The 25,490-nt window shown below is 37.8% G+C and overlaps 1 protein-coding gene across 1 annotated transcript; it reads right to left on the reverse strand.

The window, feature by feature from the left end:
- Positions 1-404: 404 nt before the first annotated feature.
- On the reverse strand, positions 405-10,626 carry LOC121982225 (ubiquitin fusion degradation protein 1 homolog). The gene is made up of 10 exons (XM_042535192.1): positions 10,332-10,626; positions 8,567-8,606; positions 7,545-7,622; positions 2,786-2,810; positions 2,658-2,690; positions 2,361-2,482; positions 2,122-2,252; positions 1,754-1,977; positions 841-1,082; positions 405-640 (listed from the first exon to the last, which is right to left on the reverse strand). The coding sequence occupies exons 2-10, from the start codon at positions 8,567-8,569 to the stop codon at positions 548-550; spliced, it is 951 nt and encodes a 316-aa protein (XP_042391126.1). The 5' UTR covers positions 8,570-8,606; positions 10,332-10,626; the 3' UTR covers positions 405-547.
- Between the last annotated feature and the right edge of the window lie 14,864 nt (positions 10,627-25,490).

The following is a 25,490-nucleotide window of genomic DNA, read 5'->3' on the forward strand; positions in this document are numbered from 1 at the left end:
TTTTAATTTACTTTCTAGTTTTCTTCCGATGCATTAAACCAGTCCTAACCAACTTCGAATTGGGCCATCCAGACCAAACCTGTCTGATCGAAGGACACCTCCACGTGCTACAGGACAAAGCGTGTGGGGCAATGTGTCCATAAGTTTTGTCTTCATACGTCTTTGATTCTTCATTAATGGCCTACGTTTACATCATATATAATGGCACGCACTGAATGTTTTAATCTTTGCTAAAATATTTCAAGAAATACTATATATTGAAAAGATATAATCAAACAGCTATATTAGTTATAATAAATGGTGATTCAACAAAATCCTGATTCCTGATGCAGACTGATGATTGATTTAGCACGCTACCTTAGAGCGGCTTTCGGCAGGGAACTGCCGAATCACATGCACAAAGATACACTAAATGAGGTATTGAAAAATAAATATCTGAAACATGCAACTCTTTAGGTGATAAATTTGGACTTCTACACAGCAGTACTTTGCGAGTAAGAGAATAGTTTATAAATACTTTTTAACACTATGTAAGGCGGGTACTTGGTTAACGTTTGAGTGAGTATTTCTTCCCAGTGAACGGCTGGAACTTCGGTTCTTCTTTCTTTGCCTGTTCTTCTTTTGTTTCCTTGGGGCCAGCCTACAAAAGAATTTAGATAGATTTGAATATAACCAGTTATGAATTGGGACTTGAATTTTAACCTAGCATGGTTAATCGATAGAATGCAGGACCAAGCAATTAGCGCATCTTAGTAGCAAAATTAGCTCCAAGTTGCTTTTATTTTTTACCCCACCAAATAACTTTGTAAATTGTAATAGTAAAAGAAACTAGTATCGCACCTTCTGTGCTTCCCTTGGAGCACGGTTTGCATTTGAACCAAAAACAAGCTTCCCTTTAGCTTGGCGGGAAATACTGGCCTCAGCAATGGATGGAGATATTATAGTATCAGACGTTTTGTCTGTCATCCGTGAACCAGTACATGGAGGATTATCCTTTCCTGGCTTGCCATCCAACCTTCTTCCAGCGCCAGTAAATGCAGTAAATTTTTTTTCAACTTCAGCATCATTTTGTGGATTATGAGCTGAAAATTATATTAATTTAGGAAATAAAAAATAAAAGATTTTAGTGAAAAGTAATGCTAAACGCATATCAACTGAGGTATATTCAACATGATTGACAAATATGACATGGCAATCTCTATGTATTTCAGTACTTCCATATTCCTTGCCAATGCCAAATGTCTATTCCAACATCCTTTGAGCTACATTAGCATTTTATCATAAAACCATATCTTCTGAATATTTGTATTCATAAGCAACATTGATCTTATACCTGGATAAGATAGTCGGCTATATAACCCTATACAATTTCCTTTTAGAAGTCAAACAGATAACAAGATGCAGTCTACAAATCTATAATATTTTAACCTATGTATCATTAGTGAAAAAAAAGTCCGAAGTATATAAGAGAAATTATTAACTCTTTGAAGGGTGGGAAATTCTTAAGCATTGTCCTATTTCAAGTATATATACCATTCCAAGGTGTCATTAGCTAAATTAGTAATCGCCTTGATAAAAGTGCTTTTGCCAATCATAGTACAGCTAAAATTAAGTTTGAACTCAAAGCAGAAAATTTGAAGAATAAAACAAACAGATAAAAAATTGTAGGAAATTAGTGTATCTTCAATTGGAAGAAGGTAACAAATACAAACAAAAAAGATAAATGAAAGAAATAAATAGCTTGAATTCAAACCTTGTTCCACTGTTTTGCTTGCAGGTACAGAAGCCTGTGGATGCTCTGGTTCTTTATAATCAAGAGGGGGAGCAAAATCAACCTCACAGTCTGTCTCAATAATGCTAATTGCAGAAGAGGGCTTTGTCTCGATTATATCTATGTAATATTTCTTATTGTTGTATGCTACCATTATACTGCCACCAGTGGTCAAACAAGAGAAGTTTCTTAAAGTTGTTTCCAAGCTGCAACAACTCAAAAGGAAAATTTTAGTTAATTTGAATGATCACCAGTAATATGAAGACATTTGTTGGTGCAGCCCATTAAATGAATCGAGCAAAAATAACAAACAGAAAATCTACTTGTATGAAAAGCAAGAGATTTAGTACATGGCCTTGGGGTTCGAGATATCCAAGAAGTCTTTTGTGTGAGGCTGCAGCTTCACATATGTACCCTTTGGAAGGGTTGCATTTTTGACACGGACAGGATCTCCTTCTTCCAGAAGTAAATTTTGCATCATCTGAAGGATGAAAAGAAAGTAATCATAATTCATAATACCTTATCCAAAGGACAAGAAAAAAGAACAATGAAGATAAACATAAAAAAGAAATTCAAGGTTGTAGCCTACCCAATATGGCATATATATCATTCCTTCTTCTGCTATGAACTCCAGAACACCACAGTGTGAAACACTTTGTGTTGCAACATTGTACAACTCAAATAACATAGGGTAATCAATGTGTAGAGAAGCTGTCAAGTACATAAAAACATCAAAGATAAAGTGAATCAATAAGTTAATGACTAAATAATAGACCTAGAAACTAAATTATTGTAAGCCAGTATGAATTTCCATCTAATGTTGCTATGGAATGAAAATGGATATAGTGGAGAAAAGTAACTACGGTGCAACCATTTTTCAACTTACCAAGACGGTCAAGAGCAGAGGGTGGCATTATGACTGAAAGAATAGCGGCAAATCAAGTTAAAGAGGGCTAAATGTATATACAAGAAAACCACAATATCAAAATAAAGATTAACGAACAACTTGCTTACTTTTATCTCCCATCTCCAGTTGAGGCTGCATGGATGGAAAGAAACACTCTTAAAAGAAAATTTTAAACAAATCATAAAAAAAAATTATTTGTTTTAAGCAAGGTCTACTGGTCAGAGACTTGACTAACTGTAAGGTAGTATATTATTTGATTGCATGATCCTATACTTAGGATCTTATAATACCATGGCCAAAATTATCCTAAACAATACAAATCACTTGGTTGGGATTCCATGAATCTAGGATTTTGTTCTAGGTAGGATTTTGATCCTCAGAGTCATGAAGTAACGGAATATACTTGTATTCATACAGAAACTTTAAAACTTCAATTTGGATATATTATGAAGACATTCATGAGAAGTGAATCCACATAAAAAAAAATAATGGTATGCTAGGAGCACGCCAAATAGATGACTTTGGTGAACTCCACTGATTTGCAGGTCGATTGTATGATTGATGTTTGATTGATGTGGTATATCATTGGATCAATGTACTTTCAGGAATCCATTGCCATTCAGCTTTGTGCGGCTGAAAGTTTAGTTCTCACAAAAGACAAAGAAGGAAAACAAACACGTGAGCAAATGTAAATCATAAGCACTAATACAAAAACCAAGAAGCCATGAGTCCTAACTATTCAGGACAAGCTATGGGGATATTGTGCTGCCATTCATCTCCATGTAAGGTTGAACCACTACCAACCTATGTGCAGCATGCCAAATAGTAAATTGGAAAGATAACTATATACATTTATGATTACAATGTGACAAGTCATGTATCTCATACTTAGTTGGATTGATTTTATCCTTCTCAGTAAGTGTGCATGAAAGTAAAGTCTTCATCTTTTGTGTTTTGAAACTTGGAGAGTTTATAGGATAGGATTTGAATTATACTACTTTTCCTTTCATAAGATTTTCTGTTGATATGTGGCAATGGCTTGGAATACCACCTCCTACAAGTTCGATTTTGGTCATCCAAAAGTAGCATATGTAACTTCATTTCTTCGTTCTTGAGCACTATATGGCTAAATATTAATTTGGGAAATAAGCATTAATTAGGAAAAGAAGCAATTGAATTAAGGAAGACAACAAAAAACAAAAAACAGTGATAAATAATAGACAATTCAAAACAAATCAACATGTACCATATTGTTGCATGTTTACAAGAGCAAAGGACAGTTATTAGCAGTTATTTAATTGTACTTGTAACTTTATTATCCTCCACCACCACCACCACCACCAACATCAACAACACCAACCAAACATTATCTCACTAGGTGAAGTCAGCTATATAGATCCTTTTACACCATTAAGCTCAATCTCCTAGTATATAATTATCTATTTTTAAATAAATTTTATCTTGTTTTATTGTTGCTAACCAAGTCTTTTTGGTCTGCCTCTTCCTCGTTTGATGTGTAATTATCATAGTTTTATATTGTCTACCTGGAACATTTATTGGCTGTCTAAGTACATACCTGCGCCATCTTAAACATGTCTCGCGAAGTTTTCCTCAATAGAAACAACTTTAACTTTCTCTCTAATGCTCTCATTTCTTATTATCCACCACCACCACCAACAACAACAACAACCAAACATTATCCCACTATGTGAGGTCAACTATATAGATCATTTTACACCATTAAGCTCAATCTTCTACTATATCATTATCTATTCTTAAATAAATTTTATCTTGTTTTATTATTGTTAATCAACTCTTTTTGATCTTCCTCTTCCTTTTTTGATATATGTGTTTGTCATAGTTTCACATTGCCTAACTAGAACATTTATTGGTTGTCTAAGTACATACTCGTACCATCTTAAACATGTCTCTTAAAGTTTTTCCTCAATAGAAACAACTCTGACTTTCTCTCTAATGCTCTCATTTCTTATTATGTCCATCTTCATATATCCACACATCCACCTTAACATTCTCATCTCTACAACTCTCATCTTCTGCTCATGTGCTCGAGTCATAGCTCAACATTCAGCTCCATATAACATAGCAGATATAACTGCAATTTTATAGAACTTTCCTTTAAGTTTTAGAGGTACTTTATGATTACATAAAACACCCGACGCTCTCCTCCATTTCAACCATCCTGCTTGTATTCTATGTAAAACATCTCTTTCAATCCCTCCATCATTTTACAAAAATGATCCTAAATATTTAAATCTTTCGATTCTGAGCAACTCATCATCTCCTCTTAACAATTGTCCCATTACATCTAATATTGTTAAACTTAAATTTCATATATTCTGTTTTTATTCTACTAAACCTAAAACCTTTCTCTCTTCTAGTATTTCCCGCCAAGATTCTAATTTAGCATTTACTCCTTCATGTATTTCATCTACCAAAATAATATCATCTGCAAACAACAAGCACCACGATACTTGAATGTGTGTAGTGAGCTTGTCCATAATTAGTGTAAAAAGATAGGGACTTAGAGCAGATCCTTGATGTAACCCTATCTTTATTGAAAATGCTTCAGTTACTCCGCCTGATTACATCCTTGTACATATTCTTAATTACTTCAATATATATTATGCTAACACCAATTTTTTCTAAAATTCTCCATATAATTTCTCTTGGGACTCTATTATAAGCTTTTTCTAAGTCAATGAATACCATGTGTAGATCTTATTTTTGCTCCGATATTTTTCAATTAGTTGTCTAAGAAGATGTATAGCTTCTATTGTAGACCTTCCAGGTATGAACCTAAATTGATTTTCGATCACGTCTCCTTTCTAAATCTTTTTTTATTACTTTTTCCCAAAGCTTCATAGCATGACTCATTAGTTTAATACCCTATAGTTTGCACAATTTTATACATTTCGCTTATTCTTATATAGGGGAATTAGAGTACTTACCCTTCATTAATCAGATTCTTTTTCGTTTTCAATTTCATGTTAAATAATTTTATAAGTCATTCAATACTTTATTTCATACCTCTAACGGAATATCATCTGGTCCAATGGCTTGTCCATTGTGCATCCCATTTAAAGTCTGTTCTACTTCTGAAATTTAAATTCTACGATAAAAATTTAAATTTCTATACTCATTTAACCTACTTATTACCTAAGTTAAATTGGTCACCTAAATCTTTATTAAAAAGTTGATAAAAATACTTCTTCCACCGCTCTTTTATTTCTCCATCGTTTACTAGTATTCTATTCCATTCATCTTTAATAAATTTTATTTAGATAAGACATCTTGTCTTCCTTTCTCACTTTAACTATTCTATAAATGTCTCTTTCCCCTTCTTTTATAACCAGTTTTTGATATAATAGTTCAAAAGTTTCATTCTTTGCTTCATTCACTACTTTCTTAGCCTCTTTTTAGCTATTATATATTTTTTAAAAAATTTCTTGTTCTTACAAATATATAATTTTTTATAAGTTGTTCGTTTCTCCTTTATTTTCTCTTATATGTTCTCATTCCATAATCAAGATTCCTTATTTAGTGGTGCATGTCACTTTGACTCACCGAAAACGATCTTAACTACTATTTTCAACCTTAATATCATCTTATCCCATGTCGTCTTAGAGCCACCATATATTTCACCTAATACTTGTACTTCTACCTTCTCCTTAAATACATTTTGTTTCTCATCCTTTAATTTTCATCCCTTAATTCTAGGAGTAGTATATATTTTCTTTCTATTAACATTATGCTTGAGGCGTATATTCAACACTACTAACCTATATTAGATAGTTAAATTTTCTCCAGGGATGACCTTGCAATCTTTACAAATTTTTGTATTCTTCTTCCTAACCATAAGAAAGTCAATTTGCAATTTATTATTCCCATTTTTTAATGTGACTAAGTGTTCTTCTCTTTTCTTACAAAATGTATTAGATAATATAAGATCATATGCTATCGCAAAATCTAATATAGTTTTCCGTTCTTCATTTCTCGTTCCAAACCCATAAACCCCCATATACCCTCTCATATTCCTCATTTTTCACTCCGACATGCACATTTAGATCACCTCCTATTAAAATCATTTCATTTGGCAGAATATTTTGTAATACTTCATCCAAGTCGTCCCAAAACCTTGATTTGGTAACTTCATCTAATCATACTTGCAGTGCATATACATTAATTATGTTCATAGTTTCATTCGTCATTATTATTTTAAGGGTTATAATTCGACCCCCTTTTCTAACTACTCCTACAACTTCATCCTTTACCGAACTATCTACAACAATACCCACTTCATTTCTTGCTTTACTCTTTCTATCTACTACCTCCATTGATTTATCAGTGAGGGTTCCTACGTTCCATGTTCTAAATCTCAGACTATTAGTTTTCCTATCATATTTGCTCTTATCCCACCTATGGTGTGAGAACCCTTGTATATTTAACATTATACTCAAGTTCTCATAGAGATGTAACGGTCCTTACCGATACGTTACAGTTAGACCCTGCAACGCGAACTCTTGCATATTTAGCACTATCCCTGAGTTCTGGAGATGTAGCGATCCTTGCCGAGACGTTACAGTCGAACCCTGCAACACGTTTCTTCCGGGAAACAACCTAGTCCGGGCTTGAGACCGATCATGACTAGTTCGTCATGGGCGGAGTTTTGAAACTTTATTATCCAACAGCATAAATTGATGCAGTTTATTATACCATCAGTATGTGCTTATCCAAATCGCTTGTGGTAACTGATAAACTGGTATTGAATTCTTATCAAATATTGTGCTTAGTATAGCAACCGATAGATGCAAATAGTCATCAATTGAAGAGAGAAGAATTCCAAACCTTATCAATGAATGAAGCTGGATAGCAACGGTATGTCTGCTCAAATGAATTCCCATGGTAATTAAATTCTCCAAAAAACTGAAACAAAAATAATAGAACCTTTAAGCATACAATATAGAGAACCAATCAACTGACATGAAAGAAAGTATCAAAGGCCTTCCCAATCAAATATATATATATATATATATATATATATATATATATATATATGAATGAATGAGATAAACACAAATTTAAAGGAGCAGAAATATTACTGTAGTAGTCATGAAACAATGGCATACCAATCTGATGTGTTTTCTTAGATGTAGATGCAGTGCAGTAAGATTAAAAATATAAATAAGCCTCTTGCCCAAAAGTCTACCTTTCCAATTTTCATCTTTGCTATATTAATTCTTTGTGTGCTGTTTCAAACTACATGATACATGATGTTCTTCCACAAAATATGATTAATCATATTATAACCTTCTCAAATTCTCCCCTTTGATAAGTGATACTATGATTACACAAGACTCCTGATGTTTCTTCCGATTTTAATCCATAGTCAGCCTGAATTAATAGACAAGATTGAATTAGGGTTTGAAGGACTATATTGTGTTACTTGGTACAATCCATTCCACAATGCTTACATAAGACACAAATTTGAGTCTCTCATAGAGTCAGCCTGAATTAACTTTCTAAAGCAAACCTCTAAATGGAGCACCTGCGGACAACAAGATGATATTCGAACACATAAATATAAATATGAATATTTGCATAGAAGACCTAGCACTTCAGGTAGAAGTATCAACTGACAATCAGTCAATGGACATATAGATTATCTCTACCATGCTTACAATGAAGCTAACAGAATGTAAAATAAATAATTAACACATTTTTGGAAATGAAAATAGTCTGTTATTGAAATGCCCAATTTACATAATTTCATCGACAAGAGGACTGGTAGCTTATAAAGGATGATGAAATAATTTGTTAAAATAGACATCAGTAAATTCAAAAGCATTTAAAACAGTAAAATAGCATACCATCTTGCACCCAGATCGAGTGCTTGGCCCTTCAGACAACCTAGTCAAAATCAACTAATCAGTGTGATCTGCAAAGAAAAGTACTCAACGCTACATCGAACAAATTTGAGTTAAAAGGATGGTGCTTAGAAAGGAATCTTGGTGCTAGTGTTCAATAATATATAAAAACCTTTGTAGAACAGGAACAGTTCATAACTGACAACTTCATCTATAATAAATAAAACTATAGCGTTCCAAGTCAGACAACTTCAATCTGGATCGGCTGATTTAGATTGAAATATGACTTTGTAGTTCAATTTTTTTACTGAGAAATCAGCAACTAGAAGAGTGAAACTAAATTTGAACAAATGATCATCAACTATAGAGGAAATCTAATGAAATCAGGGAAAAATCAAGAGAGAATAGGGCAAATGATTCCATTTGTTACAAATCAGTGAAGATCAGCAGTAGGGGAAGGAAAAGAAAACAAGGATTTGAAAAGAAGAGAAAGGGAAGAAAAAAAAGGAGAGGAGAGACCGCCAGTGGTAAACTGTGCAAAATACTGGATGTCTAAGGGTGGAGAACTCATGGCGTGTGTGTGTGCACACACACACACACAACCTATTTTCACCTCTCTGGAACCCACCCTTCTTGTAAATTTAAGGACACACAAATTATTATCAGAAAACACATAAGACTAGTATGTACCCAAATTGTTCATGTTCAAACAACATGAGACCTTTACCTTTATTCCTCTCCTAAATCTAACACAGACTACGTAGAGTACAAACTAAGCTACAAACACACTAGAAGTGAGACTCAGTACCAGAAATAGCTTCTAGAAATTTACTATTGGACTTCACTAATTGATGTAATATTTTCCTTGAACCATTTCTCTTCAGTAGTTTAGGTTGAAAAAAAAATAGAAAGGCATGAAATTCAACATCATTCAACAAGTTGAACAAACTAGATACTTTTCAAAGTGTAATCATAAAAGATTACAGCAAGTATAGCATATAATGCTTACTAGGAGCATCTAAAAAAAACTAATGACTCACCATATACTAGGCCATAAAGAATGTTAACTGATCCTAAGTTTAGTCTAGGCACTAATTAGTTTCATCAGAGTCAGTTGGGCAGGGTTAAGCCAACCAGCCGAGACTACAGTTAACCTCGTCTCAGAAAGATGATTATCTGTATCTGACTGTGATTTCTCATTGTTATTTTCCTTTTTTTTTCAAAACTATAGTCTATAGACATCTATTTATAGAAACAATAATAAACTTCTAGGCAGTTAGGATTCTTCAATGATACATCATTCATTCTGAAAATTCAACAGTGACAAATCATTCAATCTAAAAGTTACATCAACATGCAATCAACTAATGAGAAGCGATAGAACCCAGATGCAACAAGCCAATCCAACGAGATATGGGGAAATATGAATGGGATATAAGAAACCATAAAAGTTCAAAGAGAAAAATAAGAAACAAAAAAAAAAACATACACATCGGGATTACAATCAGTTGTGATGTTGAGATTCAAACTAGATTTGCCAAACCGAACAAAAAGTAAGAAAACGTATGAAGTTATAAAAACCTAATTCTGGATCATTGAAGAATGCAATCCTAGAAAAATCGAAAAGAAATAGTTCGAATGTAGCACATGATGCCAAGAGATCGTCCTACATGGGCCGAAAAAACAAATTCCAAAACCTACCTCCCTCCCATACAAACAACGAAAGAGAAAGAAGAACGAAAAAAAGAAAGGCGAACAAAGATCGGACCTGAGAGCTGCCGAGTCCTGGTCAGCAGCAAGCGAAGCGAGGAAGAGGCGCAATGCAGTCCGTGAAGTGCCCGATCGAGATCGTGAAGAGTCAGCCTCGAACCAAACAAATGTGCACCAGCGTAAGATTGAAGGAACAAGGATTTCTTCCTTCGTCCGCAGAAGGTGATTGGGAAATTCCCTAGTGGAACTCCGTCGTCTGGTTCGGTGATAGAAGGGACGGGTCGATTTGGGCCGAGGCGAACGGGAATCGGAAAAGGCGTAGCCCTGGATCGCGTAAACGCGACGCGAGTAATGTACCTTCTAACGTGCTTAATGTTACAAATCTAATATCACCATTAATTAATGTTGATTATTATTTAAAAAAATAATGTAAATCTAAATTGAATTTTCATTGTCTTACGAATCTAATACAAAACTTTTATTATTTCAGTAAATTGATGTAGTTAATTTAAGGTTTTATTATTTAAGGCATTTTTTTTGCTAATTTGAACTTCTGAAAATCATGTTTTAAAAAATTATCAGTGCGTACACAAATGGCTGTACACAGAGCGAATACTAAATATTAATGAAAAAAAAAAGTATGTTGACATCAAATGAGATAAATTGGTATGTAAGTGGTAGATTGTCTTAAATGTTCGGAGAATAATTCCTTAATAAATTTTCTCCCATTTAAAAAAGTCATTTGAACATCATTATTTACTCTCTTAGTTTCAATGTCGTAATTATGACCTATGATCAATGTAAACATAACATCTATGTATCTCCCACATATTTGTGTATGACGATTTCACTTTTTATCTCAATATATGTCATGAGAATATTGTTAATTATGAATATCTTCGTATATATGGTGGTAAAAAGGTGAATACGTTCACCTCCAGCATCCCCGTCAATCCGTCTCAGGATCAATACGGAGGAGGTAAATCACAGACGGCTACTAGCCTTTGGAATAGTGACTAGCACATAAGGAAGACATTTACCTCGGCTTTATCAAAATTCGAACCTCAGACCTCATGATGGCAACACCTCATGCGTTAGCCACTAAATCCATCCGAGGGGACTAAGATCTTCGTATATATGCACTAGAGGAACATGTCTGTATCTCAATATGTGTTATGAGAATATCCTGATCAAAAATATCTCTACATCTCTAACAAAGTCGACCCTAGGTGGTCAAGGGGAGGTTGTCTCACAAGACCCCACCTCCAGTGGGGACCATTTTTTATTTTAGAATTTTAAAAAAATTAATAAAGGCTAAACATTTATGCTCCTCAAACTTTTTTCAACTATCATTTTATTATTTCATTCAACCATCAGTTTATTATTTCATTAAATCCTATTTGTTCATCAATTTTTTTGTTCGTGTCTAGAAGAGGCATGACGACGCTTTCTTCTTCACCGAACAACGAACTCACTAATGGCGCTTGCACCAGACTTCTTCACCGAATAAGAAAGCTAAGGTAATATTTTTCTCCGTACTTCTCCTATCGTGCGTGAGTGGGTCCTTTGGTGAGATTTATCTAGGTTTGTCGTTGATTCAGCTTGCAATTGAGGTCTTTTTTTATTATTATTTTATGGTATAAATTGGGGAGTTTAATTATGTGGCGGTTCCACTTGATGTCTTTGCTGCAGGAACAAATATTCAAATGAACAAAGAAGTTGCCATTAAACTTGTAAGTGTAGTGTTTTAACAAAATAGTTTGCCTTCTTCAACAATCAATGAAAGTACAAAATTATTTTTTGGAGTGTTTAGTGTGTGCTTCAAGATATTTCTATATCTTTTATGCCTATGCATATTTAGTTGATTAAGCTGAAATAGAAATTTATTTATTTTTCTTTTCAAGTTAGGATTCTATTGAAATAGATAGTTTCAGTTTGGAAATCATTTTATTTCTTTTTTTGTACCATTGTCTACTCATTTTTCTCTTTCTATTAGGGTGCTTATTTTTGGAAAAAATGAAATAGCTTTCACCTTGGAGCTTGTTACAAAAACGTTTGGAATGGAATTTGTAGGTGATTCTGGAAGCATCACTAGTGAAGAAACTCTTAGGAAATTAAACCTCAGGCATATAAGATAGTATTATTGTCCTTATGTATTCCATGATGAGAAATGATACTGGCCGCGACAACTATCCGCGACCCTATGGGCAGTCCGCGTGGCCACCTCCACCTCAACCCTCTCCCTCTCTCTCCACGACGTGAATGAAATCCACTCGGGCCAAAATCTGTTCTTCGCGTGCCCTAACTCCCTTCCCCCCCCCCCCCCCCCCCTTGCGACTTCTTCTCCCCCTCGCTGAAGCAGCAACTTCTCCCTCCCTTGCCATTTTCTCTTCTCCCCTGCCCTAACTTCTTCAAAAGCGCCGCAATCGCTTCTCCCCCCTCGCTGAAGCAGCAACTTCTCCCTCCCTTGTCGTTTTCTCTTCTCCCTCCCCTGCCCTAACTTCTTCGAAAGTGCCCCCGCCCCTTCTCCCCCCCCCCCCCCCCCCCCCTCGCTGAAGCAGCAACTGTTCTCCCTTAGCGAGCCTCGTCTCCCTCAGCGTTTTCAAAGGATTCGAAGAAGCGCATCAAGTTATAACAGGAAAGAGCAGTGATTTTGAGTACTCTTTGAGGTAATCAACTTGAGGCAGGATCTCCTGGACCACTTTTTGTGGTCTAGGGGATGTGTCACTCTTATTTGCAGCCGGATCGTGACCGCGATCCGACCGTAAATGGTTGCGATCCCTTCCTGGGTTCACCGTCCCCATCATGTTATAGTTTTTGTTCGGAGTGGGCATTCGGAGGCCGCCCGGAGGACACCATCGCTCGGCTCTCAGTAACCTGCCCACTTATCCACCACCGGAGGCCTCCGAGCGGCCTTCGGCCGCTCGCTCCAAATAAAAATTATAACCTGGTGGGGGCAGTGAACCCAGGAAGAGATCGCAATAATTTACGGCCTGATTGCGGTCACGATTCGATCGCAAATGCGAGTGACACATCCCCTGGACCACAAAAAAGTGGTCCAGGAGATCTGTGCTCAATCAACTTCTCCTTCTACATCTTTTCTTTCTTCAATTCGTGGTAACCAAATCGTAACTCATCCAAGCATCCTTCTTCTTCTTCTTCTTCTTCTTCCCTCTCTCTTCCAAGGAATCGAAGAAGCACATCAAGGTATAGCAACAAGGAACAATGACTTTGAGTTTGAGTACTCTTTGAGGTAATGAACTTCTTCTTCTTCTTCTTTAATGTTCAATTTTGGTAGGTGGGATTAAAATGTTCAGGTTCTTGAAGAACCTACCCTTTTTATCTAATCTTGTGTCTGTCTAACCAATCAATTTGTATACTATTGTCTTCTAAGTTATACCTCTCGCATAGAGTCTACCATATTAAAGATGATCCCTCTTATAAATTAAACTGATGAAGGGCCCTCTCGCATAGCTAATGGTATTCTAGTTTAAGCTCTTTATTAGCAACCATAGCTCAAAATGGAAAGAATCTCTTATACCAAGGAAAGGTTAGAGGGCAAGCCAGTTATTGAAACTCTTTACTAGTCTAAGTAGTATTCTCTTTCTTAGTCCTATAAATATCCTATATCTTCATTACAATTACAAGAGATACACTACTAGAAAGATGATAGGCTTAGCACGGGAAATGTATGGAAGAAAACTTTCACTCGCATAGCTAATGGTTTCTGCTTCCGGTTTATGTTTTTCATAGAGCTTGACTCATCATCTAGCATGATATTCTAATAGCATAGCTTGTGTCATGTTTAATCTCATGTCATTCCCCTATTTGTTCATATAGGCATGGAGAGTTCGCTTGTTCTTTTCAAATATCTCTTCATCTTTTATCTATTACATGCTTGATTCCTTGGCAGAAGTTAGAAACAATACATGATAAGTCTAAAGTATCATTTTTGCTGCTACAATAGTAAAAAATCATATTGCATGTTTCATGTTTCATATAGGCTTCGTTTTGTTTCATGTTTAATTCCTTAGCACAAGAACATGAAAGGAATTATTGATTTGCCCTGTTATAGCTTTATTTTTGTGAAGAATGACATTGATTTTTTTTTTTTAATTTAAGTAATGAAAATTTGATTATTAGATTGCTATTTCATGGCATCATCAAGTTATAGCAGCATCGATAATATGAGATCTCAACCTGTAACATGTAGAGACTGCGGACAAATAACATTGGTGGGTATTTCTAAATCAACCAAGAATCATGGAAGATACTATTTTAGATGTGGGCAACATGGATGGCAAAAGTGGGTGACGACCGATACTAGTTCATCTGGTAAAATTAAAAGTGAAGAAAATGCTTCTCATGGATATAATTCGAGAATAATCAATGTACCAAAATTCATTTGGATATCAGTGTTGGTGAACTTGATTCTCTTAGCCGTAATCCTAATTGTATTATTAGTTCATCTGGTTAGTTAGTGTTATGTCATGTTGGTGTTGTAATATAAATGACTAAATGTTTGTAATTCTGGATGCAAACTTGGTTTGCTAGTTTATATTATTAAACACTGTTCGAATAGAAATTTCTGAGTGTTTAATTGAAATGTTTAATTGGAATGTTTAATTGATTTGTAGGATCAGTTTCTACATCAAATTTACTACGAGCTTCCTGCAATTATATGCAAAATCAATATAAGGAGCAATCTCGAAGATTGAAGAAAAAATAACTCTTCATTTATAATATTTGAAGTTGCCAACATTCACAATTCTCCAAGAGGTCTTTTATTGGGAAGACAAATTTCCTAGCAACCAGTGATAGCTTCAAATCCCAACTACTGTAAAAGTTCCCAACTTAGTTAATTGCAATACTTGACAAAGAAAACTAATAACTACGAGAAGGAAATGCACAATCATATCATAAACTGACATGAATGTAGTAATCAGTCTTTCTTCCCAAGTACACTGATAAGATTATGAGATTTTGCTATCCCAGGACTGAATGTCTATTGGTACTGTGTTGATTCATCTAAGGACTCAAAAAGTTTTTCTATGCAACTGTTCTGATACAAAATTCGACGCATCTTTGCCACTAGTATCAACATCTTTATCATACATATAGTCCATCACATTAGTCTAAACACTAAATATTCTTTCTTCTCGGCTCCACTACAACTAAAGAACTTCTTCTCATATTCTTTTTCTTAAATCAAAAATCATAAAATAATTATAGCTAAATTTAAACAATTTCATACATCATTAGGGGACTATTGCCTTGGAGTTTTTAGGTGTAGCTTCGAGATATGAATGTCTCAGTGAATTATGCCATGGTGAAGTTTTTAAATTCATAATCTTTATTTGCTGATGCAATCTGAATAGTTATAACAATCGGTCTCAATGATATTGATAATTTCATAGCCAATAAGATGACACCAACAATATAAATTCACACAAAAACACGATATATGAACAACAACAATATGAAACCAAACTACAAAATCATTAACATAACACCAATAGGCTAAAACCTAGTTGGAAATATTATAGAGGAACATCAACAATGTTAAATCAACAACATAGAAACAACAGATTGCCTAGATACTAATTCAACAGTACATCAATAATTGGTTCTTGATTCACAAATTGGCATACATCAAAAATCTGTATTCAAAGGTGTAAAAAGCATGAAACTGCAAAACCGAGAGTTGAGGCTTGTGTTGAGGCTTGAAACCACAAGGGTGTACATTCAGTAGTTTTACAGCTCTCTCCTTTTGAATGACTTCTACTCACAAACACAAACACAAACACAAGAAAGATTTAGAAAATTCAATGAACCAATTATCAAATTTTATATGAATATGGATGGAAATCTAATTTCAAACGGCATGTCTTCTGAAACCACAAAGAAACAAACGGTTTGTTCTATTGGAGAGGATGCTACGAAACACTACTGATCAAATTTCCATAGCTGATTGATGATGGGTAAATGTGTGAGGGGAACTAAAAATGGTCGTGGGCACCCTGGTGAAGCAATAGCTTACCAAGGTGATATCAGTAGCCGATTAAAGAAAATGAACCCACACTAGGATTGAAACACAACCCAAATTCCTACGGGGAGGCAAATTCATTCTCTGATGTTGTAAGAATAATTGATCAGAAAGATGAATATTCATAGAGATTCTAATGATTTGTTTAATCAATTATGAATTGTGACCCATGTCTCTCAGATATTTTGATTGCACATCACATTCATGCTATAGCTTAAGTTTTGCCTGTTTTAAACAAATCACATTCATGCTATAGATATTTTGATCTAATGATTTTTTTACTAGATCCAAAAATAAGGCAAGATAACCACATGATACAATGCAATTCACAATGGCCAATAGATCCATATAGCTTTTCTCACAAAGCTGATGGCATTAATTGTACTGAAAATGCAATTATAATGCTATTTACAGAGAGCAATATCAACACCAAATATATTTGATGCAGTTATACCAAACTCAGCATAAATTTTTACAACACTAATAAAGTTTATGTTGTCATTTTGAACTCAAATGTTTTCAGCTATTCTTTCAGCAATCAGTAGACTCTTTGTTTCTTTCCAAACCATGGGTGTATTTAACATGAAAACTTTTGGACCAAAATAATCAGGCATGCTGAAGGCAAGTAAGAAACTACTGCCATAGGTGTGTTGAATAATAAACTAGAAGAATACAAAATATCGTTAGAAGGCGAGTTATAATTACCTGTGAGTAACAGCAAAAATGAATCATCTGGTCCAACCAGTAAGAAACTTGTTTAGGCTACTCATAGCTGCAAGATAGATTATAAACAAACTTTAAACTATCTAAAACCACATGAATATACTTGTACAAAACAATAACACACAATTATTTTAGACATCTATTATATGCATCACACACCTTCTTTCGGGCATTTGCAATTGATTTCTTCACTATTTGTTCAACCTTAGATTGTTTCCTCTTTATGGGTGGATGACCTTTGGTTCTTACTTTCAATGGAAAGTGTATTACTTTTGCCCCAGATGTAGATGCTTCTTCAAGTTGTTCAACCATTGATTGCCCATTCTCCATAGGAATAATAAGTTTTTCCTTAGTGTCTTTCATGATTTCCACCAAAACAGAATAAATGTCATCATTTTCGGCTCCAAGTTGTTGAACCTCTTGCATCAATGGGGTGAGAGTATTATACCGAAGTCTTTTTCCATCACAACCATAATCATCATATATGTTACTGATGCTTTGATACTCATGCTTAATATCTCTGCGTCATTGGTCCAAATATAACTCATAGGAACCTCAATAAACTTCATTCTCATCAACACTTTGATCACATGCTTACATAAAATTCCTCGAAACTCAAACAGACAACACGCACGCTTTAATTGGCAATCTAACTCCATATAATGTACCCTAAAGGAAACTTCTCTTCCAGGTTGTCCATTCTTCCCCAACATATTTTCTACTACTTCAAATATTAAAGCTGTCCCTTCTTCCCTCAACAAAGAGGCATCGCAAAACATCAACCCTCTTATTTCATCTTGGAACAACTTAAATATATTGTTAGTGTAGGTATTTTGGAATTGTCTTTCAATAGAATGACCAAGAATAACTAACATGATAGAATTAAAAGAAACAAAATCTAATTTTTTTTCATTCTCAATATTCTTCTTCAATGCACTATCATACTGCTCAACAAATTACTTCAAAGATGTTTTAGAATTAACATAGTCATCAAAAAATACATTCATACTTTCACTTCTTTGAGTTGTGGGCATACCAGCCCAAAAGTGATCTTTAACATATACAGGTATCCATCTATTTCATTCATCATGCAAAGATTTCAACCAATCATTATTCTCCAACTTAAACTCCTCAATCATTTTTAATTAATTCTCATCACATTCATCAACGGTAAGCGAGTTATAAACAATGGTCTTCAATTGTTTCTTTTTCATTTTGTATTGAACATGACCACCTAACTTCCCTGACAGTTTTTTCATAATATGCCAAAGACATAGACGATGATGAGAATTCGGAAATACCTCTTCAATTGCGATTGCCATTGCACAACATTGGTCCATGATTATAGCCTTTGGAGCACATCCATGCATACATGTCAACCACGAGTTGAACAACCATGTGAATGTTGCTGAGTCTCCACTTGATATTAATCCACATCCCAACAAAATAGATTGTCCATGATGATTCACCCCAACAAATGGAGCAAAAGGCATGTCATAACTATTTGTCAAATAGATTGTATCAAACGTCACGACATCCGAAAAGTAATCATACGCAACCCTACATCTTGCATCTGCCCAAAAAATATTTTTTATTCGAGATTCACCATCTAAATCTAGCACATAAAAAAAGTTTGGGTTCCTACTTTGCATGCGGCAAAAATAATTACTCAAATCTTCAGCATCTCCTTCCCCTAATCTCAACCTTCTATCTTCTGAAATATAATTTCTACATTTTCTCTCATCAAATGATAAATTCTCATAACCTCCAGCCTCAACTACACAAGAGTGAAAACTTTTGCTTAAAGTAATTCCAGCTTGATCATTTAATTCCAATTTTCTCTTCGTAGTTGAATCCAATACTTTATTACATCTAAAATGTCGTGACTTTCCAGGGCTCAAGAGATGATTATGTTCAAGGTCTACACTGGTTATCACAAAGTTCCCATCATTTCGAACAGCTACATTAATCTTAGATTTGTAATTTGTCTTACTAGAAGGTTGAGGGTGTAAAATATTTTTAGCTTGAGATACTTTCTTACGATTTTTGGCACATCCAATAGAAAAATATTTTTATTTTCCATCATCTCCATTCCTACCACCTAATTTTGAAATACCAAACCCAACATTGGTAGCATAGGAATTATAAAAAGTACGAACTTCTTCTACAGAGGAAAATATCATTCCAATCTTAGGTAGCTTGACTTCTTCGACGGTAGATGGAGATGGGTCTTGATCCGTATGGTCGGTGTTATCCTTCATCTCATTTGAATCAAATTTTCCTTCTTCCATGATAGTTTCTCCACCTACATTTATTAAGAGAAAAGTAGTATGCAACTTAGAAACTGAACATACAACTTAGGAGGGATCATCTTTAACATGGTAGACTCTATGCGAGAGGTACAACTTAGAAAATAATAGTATACAGATTGATTGGTTAGACAGACACAAGATTGGATAAAAGGGTAGGTTCTTCAAGAACCTGAACATTTTAATCTCACCTACCCAACCTGAACATTAAAGAAGAAGAAGAAGTTCATTACCTCAAAGAGTACTTAAACTCAAAGTCACTGCTCCTTGCTGCTATACCTTGATGTGCTTCTTCGATTCCTTGGAAGAGAGAGGGAAGAAGAAGAAGAAGGATGCTTAGAAGAACATAACTTTGCATGCAGTCCCTACTTCCCAAATTCTTTGTTTTCACTCCCTAGTCAAACATATTTACCTAATTACCCATGATATTTTTAGGTATAAAAGTTCAAAAATTAGTATAATTTATCTTAAATTCAATACATTAAATTTAGAATCTAATATATTTTTTATCAAATTGAGTACGATTCTTTTTTCATCTTAATTGGATGAAAAATATATTAGATTTTCTTTAAATAGTACTCAATTGGATGAAAAATATACTAGATTTTCTTTAAATGATAAATAGTGCTGAATTTAGGAGGAATTATATTAAGAAAAAAGTTGTGCTCAATTTAATAAAAAATATACTCGATTCTAGTTTAAAGTGCTGAATTTAATAGGAATTATACTAGTTTTTAGACTATTTGTACCTAAAAAAATATGAGAGTTAATTTTGATAGAAAATATACATGATTTTCTTTAAATGGTACTCAATTGGATGAAAATATACTAAATTTTGTTTAAATGGTACTGAATTTAGGAGAAATTATATTAAACAGGGAAAAAATCATGCTCAATTTAATAGAAAATATACTTGATTCTAATGTAAAATACTGAATTTAACAGGAATTATACTCGTTTTTATATTTTTTATACCTAAAAAATATGAGAGATAATTTTGATAGAAAATATATTCGATTCTAGTATAAAATGCTGACTTTAAGAAGAATTATACTCATTCTTGGATTTTTTATACCTAAAAAATCTGAGGGCAATTAGGTCATGATATTTACATGAGGGGAGTTGAAGCAAAGGAAATTTTGCATGTAGGGAGTGGAAACAAAGTTTTTTGGATAGAGGGACTGCATGTAAAATTAAGAATGAGATTGGGGATTTTTCTCCACTTTAAATTCGAATGCAGTCCCCATTGGCAAACATAACTTTGCATGCAGTCCCTACTTCCCAAATTCTTTGTTTTCACTCCATGTACTGAATTTAGGAGAAATTATATTAAGCAGAAAAAAATCATGCTCAATTTAATAGAAAATATATGATCCGGCAGTAAGAAGGGGGGACCCACTTCCTGAAGGGTCTCAGCCTGAGGACCGATGAAAGGCTGTGCGGTGGATGGCCGAGCTGAGCGGATGGGTAGGTCCGAACGGAGCTATAGATAAACCCATCCATGGGCTCATGTTTCCAACGCCCAGGCAGGAAGACCGAAGGGCCGAGCGGGAGTCCGATCGGCAGGGGCCAAGGGCCGAGGGGGTTGTCCGTTCGGCCAAAATAGGGGCGAGGGTATAAAGGGGGTCGAGCGGCCTATGCGCTCGACTCAGGATATGAGATATCAGCCGAAGCATGTCTAATGATTAGGTCGTACACAAGATCGCACGATCTTGCCGTCACATCATGGAGAGGCTGATATAGTAACAGTATGGTCTCATGAACGTCTCCCTGACAGATCCATATTTAGACATGGCCCTTCTGACAGACTCATACCTGGGCATGGTCAAAGGCAGGTGGTTGCTTTGATTGGCACGCCCAGGCTTCTTTGAGAGATCTATATAAGGCTTCCATTTCTCCACTGGAGGTATGAAAAATCTTCATCTTGAAGCCACCTTTTTGTTATTCCTCGCCTGACTTGAGCGTCGGAGGGCCGTCGCCGGGACACCCCTCCCGCCTCGGTTTCGTTGCAGGTTCACCGGAGCATTCGAGGATCTAGCAGGAAGCGCCACGTGCCCAGCGTCCACTGATTCCCGGTTCGGACAGGATCAAATTGGCCTCTTGAGGAAGACGTGGTCCTTGAAAAGGCTGGACGACAAAACACGGTGACGCTTTCGAGGGAAGAGCTCGACGCTCTGGTCGAGATAAGGGCCGCCAAACTTGTTGAACAAAAACAGAAAGCAGCGGCCGAACGACAGGAGCAACAAGCGACATCTGCGTCTGGTGGCCGAGCTGAAGCACCTCCAGCTACCGTCGCATTTCACCGGGCCTTATTTCGCACCCCTGAAGCCGCACCAGCTCGAAGAGATAGAGGTTCTTCTTCGGACGAAATACCAAGGCGGGATGACAGAAAAGGTAAGGCTCCCCGGGCGGACTCATCTCCCGAGCGGGCCAACCGCCAATTTTCGGAGGCTATTCTACGAGACCCTCTGCCCAAGCACTACGTGCCTCCGACGATCGGCGAGTACAACGGAACAACGGACCCGGATGATCATCTGGGTAAGTTTGATAACACGGCCACGCTCCATCAATACACCGATGGAGTGAAATGCCGCGTCTTTCTTACCACACTCTCGGGATCGGCTCAACGGTGGTTCCGGAGGTTGCCGGACGGATCTATCACAAGCTTCAAGGATTTCCGAACGGCCTTCCTCCACCACTTTGCTAGCAGTCGGCGTTATCAGAAGACAAGTGTCAGCCTGTTCGCCATCAAGCAAGATCCAAAGGAATCGCTTCGAGCTTACATCCAACTATTCAACCAAGTGGCAATGGACATCCCAACGGCCACATCGGAGACGATGATGAACACCTTCACACAAGGCCTGGTAGATGGTGACTTCTTCCGGTCGCTCATCCGAAAGCCGCCCCGAGATTATGATCACATGTTGCATCGGGCCAACGAATACATAAACGTGGAAGAAGCGCAAGCCGCTCGGAAAAAGGAAACTCTAGCCGAGCGTGCACCTGTTCAGGCCGAGCGGAAAAAGCACGCCGCTCAGCAGCCACCTAGAGGACCGAGGGCCGAAGCAATTCGATCCCCCCACGCCAGATCACATGTACAAGAGGTGGCTGCCGCTCGACCCAAACCGAAGAAGAAGTGGACCCCTCTGTTCTGCTCCTTCCACCAGTCGGATACGCACAACATGAGGGATTGTCGAAGTCTTCCCTTCGTGACTAATCCCATTCCCAGGAGAGCCGAACGACGGTCTCCTCCCATCGACAGAAGACAAAGGACCTATGAAGCTGACCGGACCCGCACCGAGAGGCGACATCACCAGACGCCCGATCGGCACCGATCCCCAAGACGGGAGAATCGCCGGGCGTCCAGAGAACGGTCCCGACCGTCCGCTCGGGAGGAGGAAAATAGGAGCAATACTTCCCGGGGTGAGATCAGCGTTATTGCAGGAGGGCCGACCAACCGAGCCAAAGGCGGGCGTTCGGCAGCTGCAGATCCACGCGGTCGGCTGTAGCCAAGAGCGGGCAAGTGGACCGGAAATTACTTTCGGGCCCGGAGATTTAGAAGGAGTAGAAGTGCCCCATGACGACGCGCTGCTCATTAAAGCGGTAATAGAAAATTACACCATTCACCGCATATTTGTTGACACAGGGAGCTCGGTCAACATCATATTCAAGAAGGCGTTCGATCAGTTGCAAATTGATCGAGCCGAGCTGCTGCCCATGACGACCCCGCTCTACGGGTTTACGGGCAACGAAGTTCAGCCGGTCGGGCAGATCCGGCTAGCCACCTCGCTGGGAGAAGAGCCGCTCAGGAGGACCAGGACAATAAACTTCGTGGTGGTCGACTCTCCGTCATCCTACAATGTCATTTTGGGACGACCGGCGCTCGGCGAATTCCGAGCGGTTGTCTCAACCTTCCACCAGAAGATAAAGTTCCCGGTGGAGGACCAAGTAGGAGAAGTGCCTGGAGATCAGCTAGCAGCTCGGCGGTGCTATATAGAGATGATCCGAGCAGAAGCTTGTTCCGCTCGGAAGGCGCCCCGAATTGAGGTACACGCCATAACCGAGAAACCTCCTGCTTTAATTTATGATGAAAAGGAGGAAGTTCAGATCCATCCGACCCGATCGGAGGCCACGACTTTTATCGCCTCTGATCTGGAGGAAGAACAGAAGGAGAAGCTGATCCAATGCCTCCAACGAAATCATGATGTCTTCGTCTGGTACATGAATTGCCGGAATTTCGCCGAGCATAGCGCATGAGTTACATGTCCGACGGGGCCTACCGATAAAGCGAGAAAAAGAGATTTCAAAGGAGCCATCATCCGGCGGAAGTAGAAAAACTTCAAGGCCAGCCACGTACGCGAGGTGCGGTTCCCGAGTGGCTGGCCAACGTAGTATTGGTCTCCAAGCCGGGCGGCAAATGGAGAGTTTGCATCGACTTTCGGGACTTGAACAAAGCATGTCCCAAGGATTTTATCCCTGCCCCGGATAGATCATGGTGGACTCTACGGCCGGCTAATCTGCATGCTTGACGCCTACCAAGGATATCATCAAGTCCCGCTCACTTGAAGATCAAGAAAAGTAAGCTTAATTGTCGGCACTTATTGCTACAAAGTGATGCCGTTCGGATTGAAGAATGTCGGGGCCACCTATCAACGCTTGATGAACAAAGTATTCGGAGAACGAGCGGAACATGGAAGTTTATGTAGACGATATTCTTATTAAATCCGTCCGAGCGGTAGATCTCTGCAAGGACATGGAAGAAACCTTCCGAACGCTGCGCAGATATGGAGTCGTGAATCCCCGAAGTGCCTGTTCGGAGCAAAAGGCATTTCTTGGGATATATAGTGACCGAGCGGGGAATTGAAGCCAACCCCAGAAGGTGAAAGCTCTGCAAAACATGCTTCCTCCTAGAAACACAAGGGAGGTACAACGGTTGACCGGTCGGATAAGCGCATTGTCAGATTCATCTCCAAACCGCCGAGCTGCCATTCTTCAAGATCTGCAAGGCTACTAAGTTCCATGGGATGAAGAGTGTGACCGAGCATTTGAAGAGTTGAAAACATATCTAAATTCTCTTCCGGTAAGCCGAGCGGGGTGAGTCACTTTATATGTATCTATCGTCAATTGAGCATGTTGTAGGCTCAGGAACGGCGAAGAACAGCCGGTGTATTTTCCGAGCCACATTTTAAAAGACGCCGAGTCTCGTTACACCGGCTCGAGAAGTTGGCCTTTGCTTTGGTTCTAGCCGCTTGGCCTTGACCGTATTTCTTGGCTCACACCATCATTGTCCGGACGAGCAGTCCACTCGGAAGAGTCTGTTGAATCCGAAGCGTCCGGACGGCTCATCAAGTGGACGACAGAATTAAGCGAGTTTGACATCATCGGACCCGCTCGGCGATTAAAGCCCAATCCTTGGCTGATTTTGTGACCGAAGTGCAAAGGCCTGAGCGGAAGCTATGTGGAGAATATATGTGGATGGATCCTCCACTCGGCTCGGAAGTGGGATCGAATAGTACTACTCTCACCTCGGGAAGAAAAGATGCACCTATCCGTCCTACCGGATTACAAAGCTACTAACAATGAGGCGAGTATGAGGCTTTATAGCCGGATCGAGCGACGGCATGTGGGAGCCGGTCGGGTGACACTTTATTCGGATTCACGGCTCTCCCAAGGCACCTTTGAAATCAAGCGTGTTCGGCTCAAACTCTACCGAGGCCTTTGAAAACTCAAAGTCGCTTTCCGAGAGGTGCTTATTCAGAAGATTCCCGAACGGAGAACCAGGCGGCGATGAGTTAGCCAAGCTTGCGAGCTCGATAACGCCATCGCCCTTCAGAACCAATTGAAAAATATCTGCGGTAGCGATGTCGACGGATGCAAGGCCTCACGTTTCCAAGTGACCGGAGGACACCTATTATAGAATTCCTCCGCTCGGCACCACACCATCGAGAATATGCACCGGCTCCTCGGAAGAAGAGCCATCGTTTACACTCATCGGAGATCGCTTTACAAGAAAGCTTTTCGTCCTTCTTTGAAATGTAAGCTCTAAGACTCAACACATCCTCCGTGAAGTACATCAAGGATCATGCGGGGACATCCGGCGGGCGCTCGTTGGCCAAGAAGATCCTCTTGGCGGATACTT

The sequence above is a fragment of the Zingiber officinale genome, chromosome 1B (genome assembly GCF_018446385.1).
Source record: "Zingiber officinale cultivar Zhangliang chromosome 1B, Zo_v1.1, whole genome shotgun sequence".
NCBI lineage: Eukaryota > Viridiplantae > Streptophyta > Magnoliopsida > Zingiberales > Zingiberaceae > Zingiber > Zingiber officinale.